At 40.9% G+C, this 13,508-nt stretch overlaps 1 protein-coding gene across 1 annotated transcript in view; it reads right to left on the bottom strand.

Moving 5' to 3' along the window:
• STX12 (syntaxin 12) overlaps positions 1–13,508 on the bottom strand; it is a 32,220-nt gene that overhangs the window by 5,080 nt on the left and 13,632 nt on the right. Inside the window, exons 3-6 of the mRNA XM_040619098.1 lie at positions 12,165–12,264; positions 7,189–7,326; positions 4,459–4,502; positions 2,786–2,891 (exon numbers count right to left, since the gene is read on the bottom strand). Coding sequence (XP_040475032.1) covers positions 2,786–2,891; positions 4,459–4,502; positions 7,189–7,326; positions 12,165–12,264 — 388 coding nt within the window. The remainder of the gene's footprint in view (positions 1–2,785; positions 2,892–4,458; positions 4,503–7,188; positions 7,327–12,164; positions 12,265–13,508) is intronic.

The raw sequence follows: 13,508 nt of genomic DNA, 5'->3' as shown, positions 1-13,508 counted from the left end.
AGGAAACTAAGCATCGCAGCCAGAATATCTCTAAAGCCCATGCTCTTTCGATTGCAATACACTGCCTCTCAGAATGCTACAAGAAAAAACAATGCCTTGAAAGCCGCGACTTCCGAATCGTAACTTGGCAAGACTAGTTCTTACCAGCACATCAAAACCTCAATTACTTGCTAACAGTCTACTGTAGTTGGGACAGTCTGCTAGTTGCTATGGATACAAAAAGGCTTACTAGCTAACGGGGGTGAGGGGTGGGATGAGCACACAATAAGATAAATAAGAAAAGTCATTATATAGGAAGTGACTAGTAAATGGTATAGGAAGGTATGCCGAGGAAAGCTTGCAGAAAAGGTAGGACTTGAGTTGTACCTTAAAGCAAAAGAAAAGCCATATAAACAAAAAGTTAATTGAGTTAAAGAGCAAACAGCCCAGCTTGGTTATAACATGGGTGTGAAACTGTGATTTATAATAAGAAATACATATTTAGTCTTCATCCTATTCCTGAAGCAGAGCTCCTAAAAACCCTTGAAATTTCCTAAGTGGTAAAAGAGATAAAATTATCTTTTGTTACTTATAACAAACCCCTTTCAACTACACCTGAGCTTAAAGAACAAGGCTTCTGGAAAGCCCCTCAGGATGAGGGGCTGGTTGCCAGGGGAACCAACCATGTTATCAGAGGGCTGGAGGCCAAATCAACCACCAAGAGCCAAGGATTTAATCAATCGTGCCTACATAACGAAGCCTCCATAAAAATCCTAAGTGGCAGGACTGAGAGCGCTTCTGGGTTGGTGAACACGGAGGTCCTAGGAGAGTGGTGCAGGTGGAGAGGGCATGGAAACTGCACCCCTTCCCACATACCTTGCCCTGTGTATCTCTTCCATCTGGCTGTTCCTGAGTTGTATCCTTTTATAATAAACCAGTAACCTAGTAAATAGACTTTTTCCCTAAGTTCTGAGCTACTCTAGCAAATTAATCAAACCCAACGAGGGAATCATGGGAAACATCCAACTGATAGCCTGTCAGTGAGAAGCATAGGTAATAACCTAGACTTATAGTTGGCTTCCCAAGTTGGGGAGAGGGGGCAGTCTTGTGGGACTGAGCCCTTAACCTGTGGGATCTGATGCTAACTCCAGGTAGACAGTGTTGGAATTGGGTTAAATTGTAAAACACCTAGTTGGTGTTGCAGGATTGCTTGATGTGGAAAAGTCCACACATTTGGTAGCCAGAAATGTCAGAAGCACAATGTGAGAGTCGATCAGACACAACAGTATGTTGTTTTTCCATTAGTATAGGCTTTGTAAATTAGATGCAGGAAATAACTGGATATGAAAATCCAGTCCCAGCTAAGGCATTCGGACTTAATGCTGAACTCATGAAGCGCCCATTATGTTCCTGACGTCCTCGACCTTACATTCCTTTCCTTAGCTCCGTGTCTCACTCGACTCTCTGCTAGAACAGTATTTCTAACGTTAGGGAACCAAGTCGGTGGTTAGTTGCAGTAGGCGAAAAAGAGAAAAGATAAGACATCTTTGAAGGCAATAAAATCATCAAACTTGAAGATGAACTGTTCCATCTAAACACAGACACTGATGGTCTCTAGGGCAGTGGGTCTCCATTCTGAATGCACATTATAATCACCTGGGAAGTTTGAAAAAAAAGATCTTGTGCCTATTTGCCCATTTTTAATCCACAAAACATGGGAATTTCACATAGTCCAAACTAATAGTTGGTAAGGGAGGGAGAACAGCTGGGCATTTAGAAAAAAAATCTCCAAGTGACTCTAAGGTACAGAGTTCAGAGCCACTGCCACAGATGAAGGTCATGGAGGAGCTCCAAGTTTCTCCTCTCTACAACCCCCCCCACTGGCCCCCCAGGGATGGCAGTCTTCCAGCTGCATGGAGGAGAAAATTACTCAGGTTTAAGAATATACTGGTCACTATGTAAAGTTAAAGTTGGAAAATCAGGTAAGAAAGGCCTCGAGACCCTTCCCTCAACCCCCACCTCAAAAACTGCTCCTGTTTCTCTGCAGTGAAGTCATATCCACAACTTGGGACTGGACTTTGGGATGCACAAAAATTAAGCAAACGTTTTGGCCTGCCTTTATTCTGAGCTATTCAGACTAAGCAAAGGGCCCTCTCTCTCTCTCTCTCTCTCTTTTTTTAAAAGATTTTATTTATTTGAAAGACAGCGAGAGCATGAGCTGAAAGGTTGGGGGGGGGGCAGGGAGAAGCAGACTCCCCGCTGAGCAGGGAGCCTGACACGGGGCTCAATCCCAGGACCCCAGGATCATGACCTGAGCTGAAGGCAGACGTTTAACCAACGGAGCCACCCAGGTGCCCCCAAAGGGGCTCTATCCATGAATCCCACCTGATCTAGAAGTTGGCATTGAGCTCTGGGGACAAAGTCTTTTTTTTTTTTTTCTTAAGATTTTATTTATTTATCTGAGAGGCAGAGAGAGAGAGCGAGCGCTCTGGAGAGAGAGAGCATGAGCACAGGGGAGGGGCAGAGAGAGAGGGAGAAGCCGGCTCCCCACTGAGCAGGGAGCCTGATGCAGGCTCAATCTCAGGACCACGTAGAATATGGTAACTGAGGAAAGGAGCGGAGTCTTCTCGGGCACCATGACCAGTACCACCATAAGAATAGTTCATATTCACCATGATTACATTGAGCCATAATTTGCAAATCACATAAGGACTCATTTCATGCTTTTTCATAATCGCTGAGAGAAAATCCAGGGGGATTAGAGTGCAGATACATGGAGTCAAGCATGCAGATACCTGGTTCTTACCTCCAGCTGCCGAATTGCTGTTTCTCTCTCTTTAATAAGTTCCAGATCCTGTTCAGTGATGGCCACCTCATCCTCCTGGCTCTGCATCTGGTTCCACTCCTCATGGCTGCAAAGAGACAAGCACACGAGTTGATTCCTCTTCTCCAAGGTGTGCATGAGACACCTACAACATTTCTACTAGCAGCAGAGCCTATCCAAGGACATTACCAGGGCTCCAACTCCTCTGGTATCGATACTAAGTCATTGAGGGCCACGTTCTTCATATCTAAAGGCAAAGAGCTGATAATACCAAGAAAACAAAGTCTCAGCTTCCCTGGGCAAAACTGAGATGAAGCAGGATTATGAGGGATGGGACTCCTTGCTGTTTTCCAGTTAGGGGTACACTCTGCCATCTTGCTAGGACTTGCTAGACAAGGAAAGCAGACAGAGACTGAAGTCACTGAAGCTCAGTGAGGCACACTGCCCATCCTCTTCTAGAGCACTTAGAGTGTAAGCTCTGTTCATCTCTTGGGTACTAAACGGGTGGAGAGCAGGCTAAGTGACCTGTCAATGCTTCTCCAATTAGTCTAAGAGAACCACATCTTCCTCTTTTCAGAACATTCCTTGAGATTATACTTTGGATTAAATGGCTCTTTTTTTAAAAATATTTTTTAAAGTTTTTTATTTATTCATTTGAGAGAGAGAGCACGAGAGTGCAAGAGCACAAGGAGGGGGAGGGTCGGAGGGAGAGGGAGAAGCAGACTCCCTGCTGAGCAGAGAGCCGATGCAGGGCTCGATCCCAGGACCCCGGGATCATGACCTGAGCCAAAGGCAGACACCTAACCGCCTGAGCCACCCAGGAGCCCCTAGGTTAAATGCCTCTTAAGAGAAAACTAAAATAAAAAACTAGTGAAATGTTATAACTCTTCTTTTCAGGTACCATATTTAGAAGAAAGGCATACTACATACGATGCTAGACATAAAACATTTTGAAAATACAGTATTAAGCATTTTTCCAACAGTATGCATAAATCAGACATCATCTCCACAGTATTTAAAGAGTTTCCTCCATGCGCTGGAGATACAAAACGGAGTAAGAGAGAGCCCACCAGACAGCCCTTTGAGGTGTTCACAGTGTAGTGGGAAGAGAGAGCTACATATCCATGATAAAGTATTTTAAGTTCTGAATTAATAACACCAACACATTTCTATGGCATTAGTTAATTCAGTCTGGAGAAGTTAAGAAAGAAGATGTCTTTCAAATGCAAACTGTTTGCTTTTTCTTGTACTACTCCTGAAAGAATGAGTTGCCTCCATTTTACAGATGCGTAAACAGAGATCCAGAACTTTGAAAATCTTAAATCTGAATCAGAGGTAAAATCCTAATCTGTAGATTCGTGGGTGTGTACTTATTCCTAGCAAGCCAAGCTCTCTCCCCAACACAAACACATCAGGGATTTCTCTGGCTTTTTTTTTTTTTTTTTCACTTTGAAATTCTTTCTTCCCTAATTCAAAGATCTTAGAAAAGCCCAAGGTTTTGACTTTTTAATTTTATTTGGTGGATTATAAATTACCCACCCCAGGTCTCCCTTTATTTTTCTTTCTTCTCCGCAGTCATTTTTTAAATTAGAAGTAAGTAGAAAGTATAGAATCCCATCTCAACTAGCCAGCAGGTTGTATGGGTAATTCCTTACCCATCAAATGAGACGAGCTGCTCCTCTCTTTGCCTCTCCTCCGCCTAGAAAGCAGATGGCATTATTGCTGCTGTTATCCAGAAACATGTCACAGACAGACACACAAAACAATGGCTTCCTTTCGCTACAGTATAAAGAAGCAACATCCCTTGGCTCCAACAGGATCTGTAAGATGACACAGGGCTGTGGCAATCTGTCTCGGCTAGAAAATGGGTATGAAGTAGGTGAAAGCAAATCTGGGTTCAGAATGGTAACCTTACTGAACAGGATGGAGGGAACATGGGTTGGAAAGAGGAGTAAACAATAGTAATAGTGATAACCTATTTTACAATCTGCAGGGAGGTAGAATAAGGGAAAGAGTTGAAAACTTGGAGGGAAACAAATTTTCAGAACATGTAAAGATGTATGGACATTTATGGCATATCAGGCACTAAAGTGGCAGACTCATTTCAAAAATCAGTCTAACGCATGTATTTAAAAAAGTTAAGAAAAAAATGTTACGAGCAATCTATTTCCATTCAAAAATAAGTTTTTCCCTTTTTATAACAGCAGTAATTAAAAGAACAAGCAAAATGAAACACATTTCAAAATTCTACCCACCCAGAGGAACACTGTGAGGTTTTTTGTTGTGGTGGTTGTTTTTAATTTTTACTTTTTCCCCAAATCAAAAAACAAAACACTGATCGTGCCCTCAAGCCTACCTCTACGCCCTTCCAATTACAACGCCCCTCCTCACCCTTAAAGAAACCACTACTCTGACTTCACGATGATCATTTTCTTGTATTTTCAATATAGTGGTATGTATCCTTATTTAATATCATTTTACCTGCTTCTGAACTTCGCATGAATGGAATTATACTGTTTGTATTCTTCCATGCTTTGACTGGATCACGCCAGATTGTGCCAGATCCATCCCTGATGCTGAATGTCACTGTGGTTCACTTTCTTTGCTGTTCAATATTACAGTATGTGAACATACCATCAGGCACTTACCTATTCTACCAAGGGACATTCAGATGTTTCCAACTTTTGACTACTACAAGTAATGCTGCTATAAACATTCTTATACGTATATCCTGAGATAAACATTTCCAGTTTTCCCTAGGGTAGAGCTGATGTGTTCTGAAGTTACAGGCAAAATGTCTTCCAGTGGTTGTTCAGTTCACACTCTAACCGGCCAGGTAGGAAAGTTCCTGCTGCTTCATGTCTATAAGAACCACTCTCAGTGGTCACAGAATTTTACATTTTTGTCCTACGTTTGGACATGAAATAGGACCTCATTGTGGTTTTAATTTGCAATTTCATGACGATTAAAGAAGTTGGGTATTTCCATTTGTTTGACCATTATTCAAAATAACACTAAGATGTTATTTGCCATTTTCAATGTGTTGACGTTTATACTCATGGAACAAAAACACTGGTGGAAGGGTGTCTGGGTGGCTCAGTCCACTGAGTATCAGCCTCTTCGTCTCAGCTCAGGACTCGATCTCAGAGTCGTGAGTTCAAGCCCCGCATTGGGCTCCATGTGGAGCTTACTTTTTTCTTTTCTTTTTTTTTTTTTAAGATTTTATTTATTTAAGAGAGAGAGAGGGAGAGAGAGTGAGCAGGGGGAGGGGCAGACAGAGAGGCAGACTCCCCGCTGAGCAAGGAGCCTGATGCGGGGCTAACCAGAGAGGATTTGTATTTGCTTCTGCCTGGCACCTGGGTACTCTACCAGGCCAGAACTACTTGAAGCTTGAGGCTTTTGGATCATTCATGTAGTATGAATTTGGGCAGTAAATTTGCCTCAAGGTTCCTTTGTGGTACAAGTTATTGTCTGGATCTCCCCTCTCTCTTGCTGTCCTTTGCCGCTCAGCTCAGTGCTAATGCCAACTTTTTGTAGGAAAGAAGGGCTTACTTTTGGTTCACCCATACCTGAAGGATATAGCCTTTTGGGGTCCAGTTTAACTGGAGGAGCACCTTCTTTTAGATTTTCCACCTTGTGTGGACTCTGGGCTTTTCTTCCCCTTCATGCCCTAAGGACATCAAAACTGAAGTTCAAGTTTGCCCTCAGTAAATATACTCCATACAAAAGCAGTTTCAATGCTCAGCTTACCTCTCTATGGGTTCTCATCTTCTCTTAGATTTTGACCTTAATATTTTCATGGCTCTTTGATACTTTTGAAAAGTTGGGTTGTTAAAATTTAGTATTTGTTAATTTGTTTCACAGAGAGGACTAGTGCAAATAACCTAGCCTGCTATATACTAGGAAACAGATTCATTGTTTCTTTTTTTACGTTTTTAATGTAAGACAAATAAAATAATAAAAAAGAAATTACACACAATTCTGTCACTTTTTCAAATCTTTGTGCCTATTCCTTTCTAGTCTTAGACCACTGGCATACATATTTTTTAAATTTATTTTTATTAAAAAAAAAATTTTTTTTTTTTAAGTAGGCTCCTCACCCAACGTGGGGCTTGAACTCACGACCCTGGGATCAAGAATCACATGCTCTACCAACTGAGCCAGCCAGGCACCCTGCATACATATTTTTTATATAGGTTGTACCAATCTGACATTTTCACAAAAGCTAATGTCTATGTTTATTATTATTGGGGGGGGGCAGATAATAAACAAAAGCTAATGGTCAAAACGGTCAGAGTTAGGAGGAGAAAAAAAAAAAAAAAACCCAACAGTGTGGGAAAGAACATACTGCAATTGCAAGGGTCTTCTTTCGGGAATAAACTCACCGAGAGACGAGATCCAGCTCTTGCTCTGGCAATGCTCTCCTTCTCCTTCTCAGATACCCTTCTCTGCACAGCCTGGAAATTATTTAAGGCTGCAGAGAAGTCATTCATGAGGCGTTCTTTCTGAAGTTTCTGCTGGCGCTAAGGAAATAAATAAAGACTTGAAATTTCATATTCACCATGAATAATTTGGTTTTAATTCCCATTATTTCCAACCAGAAAAATTACTAGAGGCTCTTCCTTAAGTTAATAAATGTGTTCTTTGCTACCTCCAATCCCTCATTAATGCAACAGGCCAAGTCTGAATTTTCCTTTTTTCATTCTGACAAACCTGGGAACTGTGTGCGATTTTACCTTGTAAGGTAATCACAGAGGGAATTGCAATTGAGAATTTTGGTTTCCTGGAGAATCTAAAAGCAGAATAAATAACTTTAGGTTCAGACTGAACCCCAAAAGAGATTGTATTATGTTAAAATGTTAAAAATATTCATCTACACTGAGTCCATAGCTTCCCTGAAAACTACAGAACCATTTTCCTTTACACTGTAGTGAGGTTCAAAATCTTTGAGAACCTGAAAGCTACTACAGGCTATCTTTACTAAGCTTACTGATTCTATGTCTCAAAAAACATAATGAGAGCACCTGCTATGTGCTGAGAACAGAGAAGTAAAAACTCATCCCTGACCTCAAACAGTGACCAACGACTTATAGATAAGGGATACAGACACACAAGTTACAAATCATTCTGAATAACTGTTACATCCGATTAGTGCTACAGGAGTTTGGAGGCAGGTATAATCAGTAAGAACTCAGGTGGCCAAAAAGGCCGAGAGAAAGTGGACACTGAAGGAAGAGAACGGTCTGAATAAGCACATGGAAGCAGTAAGACAAAGCCAAGTAAGAAAACAGTTTGAGCAAAGGCCTGCCAGTAAAAATTTGAAGAGGCTCTATCAGGAGATAGTTTGGCTGGAACCAAAGCTTTTTTCATGAGAATAGCTAAAAGCTGAAAGAGAGAACTAGAAAGACAGAGAAGGGACTGACCGGACCTGGTTTTAAATGCCAAGCTAATGAGTCTGGGATTCAATCCCTAAAGAACAAAGAGCAACAAAGATTTCTGAGCAGGAAACATGATGGGTACAAAATGATAATTTAGAAAAAGTAGTCTGTGATGGTGTACAGGATAGAATGGAGAAAAGAAACATGTCAAAAAGACTATTGCAATATTCTAGGTTAAAGATTAGGAGCGCATTGTGTCAGTAATGGGAACACAAAAGACATGAATTTAAGAAACATTCTGACTTAGTGATGGCCTATAAGGCTACAAGGGGGCTAACGTCAAGAATGATTCAAGCGGCCCCTGGGTGGCTCAGTCGGTTAAGCGTCTGCCTTTGGCTCAGGTCATGATCCCAGAGTTCCAGGATCGAGCCCCATATCAGGATCCCTGCTCAGTGGGGAGTCTGCTTCTCCCTCTGCTGCTCTCATGTTCTCCCTCACTCTTTCTCTCTAAAATAAAATTAAACAAAGAAATGACTCAAATATCACACCTGGGAGAATTACGGTAATACTGAATGCAAATTTATTTTATTTTTAAAAAAGATTTTATTTATTTGAGAGAGAGAGAGAGAGAGTGCATGAGCACGGGGGAGGGGTAGAAGAAGAGGGAGAAGTAGACTCCCCGCTGAGCAAGGAGCCCTATGTGGGATTCAATCCCAGGACCCTGGGATCATGATCTGAGACAAAGGCAGACGCTTAATCAACTAAGCCACCCAGGCACCCTAAAAACAAATTTATTTATTTTTTTAAGGTTTTATTTATTTATTTGAGAGAGAGTGAGAGAGAGCGAGCATGCACAAGCACGGTAAAGGGTAGAGGGAGAAGCAGACTCCCTGCTGAGCAGGGAGCCTGATGTGGGGCTCAATCGAGGACTCTGAGATCATGACCTGAGCCTAAGGCAGACATTAAACGACGAAGCCACCCAGGTGACCCCTGAGAGCAAATTTACATGAGGAACTTTTCCCATTTTTTCTGGGATTTTTAATTTTCACATTAACATTGTAACAATAAGAGGGAAAAACCATCATTCCTTAATCTCACTATCCAAAAACACCATCTTTTTTTTTTTTTTTTTGAGTAGGCTCCATGCTCAATGTGGGGCTTGAACTCACAACCTTGAGATCAAGAGTTGCATGCTCCGCCAACTAAGCCAGCCAGGTGCCCCACAAAAAATACTATCTTTAAGTATATCATAAACATTTTCCAGGTTATCATACTCTTCACAATTATGGTCTTTGTTACATAATATTCTATCAAGTTGATCTAGTAAATTTTATGTAAACATTCCTTCTAAATTATTCTCAGGTTTTAACTATTATAAATAAAGCTGATGTGAGCCCCACCATAACTGCTAATATTAATACAGTGCTTACCATGTACCAATATGGTTATAAGTACTTTAACATAATAACTCACTTTAATCTATACAACAACCTATATTATAGTCCCTACTTTACAGATCAGAATACCAAGGCACAAAGAAATTAAGTAATTTGCCTAGGATCACACAGTCAGTAAGTAGAAGGGGTAGAATTTAAATACAGGAAATCCGGCTCCAGACTACAATTTTTTTCCTTAGGACAAATTTTCATGAATGGGAATATTAGGTCAAAAGGCACAAACTTTTTATATGACAATCAGTATTATCAATCAGCTTAGTTAAGGGATTTGGGTGAAATGGGAGGAATTCAGTATAAGACAACACTTTAATTTTAGATGAAGGCAGTATATTCAAGAACAGATATTAGAGCAGGAATTGGCAATATAGGCCTAGTCCTTAGAGGTTAAGGGCTAGAGCAGGAAAAGATCTGGAGGTCATGTTCATAAAGGTGACATGGAGCTCATAAAAATAAGTAAGCCTCCTGAGGGAGAAAGCAGAGACTAAGAAAATGAGAGGTCAATGGCAGAGCCTTGGGGCATGCCTATTTCTAGGAAGACCGAGAGTCAGAGAAGGAGGCTGAGACTCCAGCTGGGGAAAGAGAAAAGAAGCCAGCAAGGGTTACCAGAGTTGGGAGACACACTGAAAGGGGATCATAGAAAGGAGATAATTTCAGTAGAGACGGGATGCGCTGTTTCAAATGAGACAGAAAAGTGAACAAAAGCTCAAAAAAAGCCCACTGGATTTGGCAACAAGAAGATCACTGATGATAGCACATGAGTGTAAAAAAAGACTGAAAGGAGGATATGTGATCTGATATACAGGACAGCAGCAAAAGATGGTGCTAAGACTGATTAGATGAAGAAAGAATCGAAAGGGCAAATGGTATTCAGCACAACAGGGGAAGGGATCAAGGAATTACTTGTAGATCTATTTCATGTTTTTAATGATCCAAGATAATGGAAGGGAACAATCGCATGCATGATCCAAAAATAACTTCTATTCGATTTTGGAATACATTAAATCCTCCTCCTCCTCTCTCTCTCTCTCTTTTTTTTTTTTTTTTTTTGGTACCAGATTTAACTTTCTATTTATTTTTGCTTAGGCTACTGTTAACCCTTAAGTACTTTTTAAGTACACTGGTTTCATCAAGACCCTTAGACTCCTTTTTTATTACTAACTAAAACCATCCACAAGCATGTATTCCCTAAGTGTCCAGCTAAGAGGAGGAAAGGGGTGATTTTTATTGGAGATACTGGAGGGCAAGGAGAACTGGTGCCCAAGTGAAATATCCGCATGAATAACAACAGCATACATGTGGACAACCAAAGGTGATTACATTAACATTACTTTTTACCAGAGCTACCTTGTAGCACCAGGACAAAGCATCTAGTCTTGGTTCCTCTCTTTGGTGCAAGGGGGCGCCAGAACTCCAAAGACTGAACATCTGCTTCATTAAACAGCTTGCCAGAGAAGGGTTAGACTAGCGTTTTCAAACTTTTTTGATGGAGACATGCAGTAAGAATGTGACATCTTGACCTAGTACCATATACACACACACGTATGAAATGAAAGCTTCCTGTAATAATAGTTCCCTTTATTACATGGTATACATTCTGATATTTGTACACTATTTTTTAAATGATCATCACAGCACACTAAAATTATTTCATGTTCCAACTTGCCACAACTCACAGAATGAAAAACAACCCAGAATAGGGAAGTTGTAGGCTCTGTCTTTAGAGCCAGCAGACATAGGACATCGTCAGAAAAAATCTCAGTAACAAAAAGCAAAATAAGTCAAGTGTTCCCAGGAATGGTAGAGAAGCTAAAAGAAAAATGGAATCACAGTAGGCTACGGTAGATGGAGAAGGTCTTTTTTTCCTGGAAGAGAGAGGATGTGAGGTAGACCATGAATGATAAGTAAAACAGGTCAAGCCACAATAGAGGAGGAGGTACACTGACTTCAGGAAATGTGTGAAGAAAACATTAAGGGAGTAATGAACTCCAGTTAAAAATTGTGTGTTTTTAAAGGATTTCAATGACCACTGAATAAAATAACTTGAAAAGAGAAATCTTTTCCCCTGGCCATTTCCTCAACCTGAGACCTATGAATAACTCATGATGGGATACAGAAGCGACCACAGAACAGAAAGCAAAAATATTTGACTGAAATTTATAGAAACTGACTACAAAACAAACTAGGACCAAGCCTGTAAACATAAAGCTGCTGGCCTAATCCCAGAGATGCAAACACTGATATTCTTTACCAGTTCAACTCATTTTATCAATATGTTAGTATGTTATGATTAATAACAGCAGCAGATACTGAGTACCTACTAAACGCCGAGCACTTTGCAAGACCTGGTGCGTACGTTCTTTCTATTGTCACGACAGTCACTAACCCCATTTTACAGATAAGGAAACTGAGGGTCAGAGAAGGTCTACCTAGCACCAAAGGCCAAGTTATTTTTGTTTCACACACTGCTTTCCCATTAAAACAAAGTCCTTTCCTATTAAACAAACACACACACCAGAAAATACCAACCTGTTCTGAAGCAGATAAGGGAAGAGGCAAGGACCCTAATTCCTTCAGTAATTCATTTGTTTCCTTGGCAAGCTGATTTGTAGAGTGCTGTAACTGTTGCCTAAGAGAGAAAAGACATGTTTCAGGATATTCCCGCTGCTCAAGAGCTGTTAGTTAGTCCAGTTAGTTCTCAGAGTGCCCCAGTGCAGGGAATGAAAGGGGTACTTGAAGGAATGGGTTCCCAGAGGCCCCAGTTCACCAAAAAAAAATAAAATAAATAAATAAATCCAGAAATACGACTCCGTCAAACCCACTGCAAGGCATCTTCATGTTACTCAGTAGAAAGAACCTACCTCAGTGAAACCTGCTGATCAGGTATTTTAACTCTTTGGGGAGAAAAGAAATGCCTATCAGCAATTCTCATAGAAATATAAGAGCAACTGCCCCCACATCTAAACCTAATAGTTTGAACACACCGAGGTCTCACAAAACTCTCCCGTCCATTGCCCAGCAGTTCTGCCTAGCGGCTGTCTATCACAGGCCACCGACTAGAGACGGAATCCAGACACTGGGGGTTGGATGAAATGTGCATTAAAAGCACAGCTTCTACCCTAGGGAACAAGCTCCAAAGATCTACTCCCACGTTCTTGCTTAAAGCTGGCACTTTTTCAGCTTTATTCTTGGCCCTCTATCGTCCTTCATGCTTGACTTTCCGGCTCTTCCCTCCAAAACAAAGAATCGCTGTACTGCATAAAAACATATAAGGAGTATAAGGGGAAGAATATTAAAGAGGGAAGAATATGCATTCTATTAAGTGAGATTGGAAAGTAGTGGAAACACAAAAATAGCCCCTTTTAGTCATGGTTTCCTCTACTCTGCGGCCATTTCTACAAAGGTTTTAAGGGAGGACAAAGAAACCCATACTACTTAATCACGACTATTTTTTCACTGCAGAGGGGCCTCCAAGATAAAAAATGAAGGAGTCAAAAACAAGAGGTGTCAATCAGGAGCCTGCACCTCCCAGACATTACTAACACATCCAGAGTTCACATCTCCCTGGAAAAAGCTCAAAGTAGTAAGTCATTCTCTCACTTCACACTGTCTGGACAGGAAACAAAGAATATCGTTCGGTATACTTTAAAGATGAAGAATAGAACTTCTAAAAGCAGAAATGGGGTCAAGAAGGATGTAATAAAAAGAACCACGAGTCCCTACTACCAGTCCGTTCTCCTCTCCCTCAGACACCCCTCAGATCATTGTGAATACATTTTTCTCATATTTACAGTTGGAAATCCCACTAGACTAGACGAGCTCTGCAGATCAGGAGTCCTGTGCCAACAAGGAGGCTCCTTTAGGCAGAATGCA

This window comes from Ursus maritimus, unplaced genomic scaffold (assembly GCF_017311325.1).
Source record: "Ursus maritimus isolate PB19 unplaced genomic scaffold, ASM1731132v1 scaffold_32, whole genome shotgun sequence".
NCBI lineage: Eukaryota > Metazoa > Chordata > Mammalia > Carnivora > Ursidae > Ursus > Ursus maritimus.
Note: the sequence above shows the minus strand (reverse complement) of the source record. Positions and strands in the feature narration are given on the sequence as shown.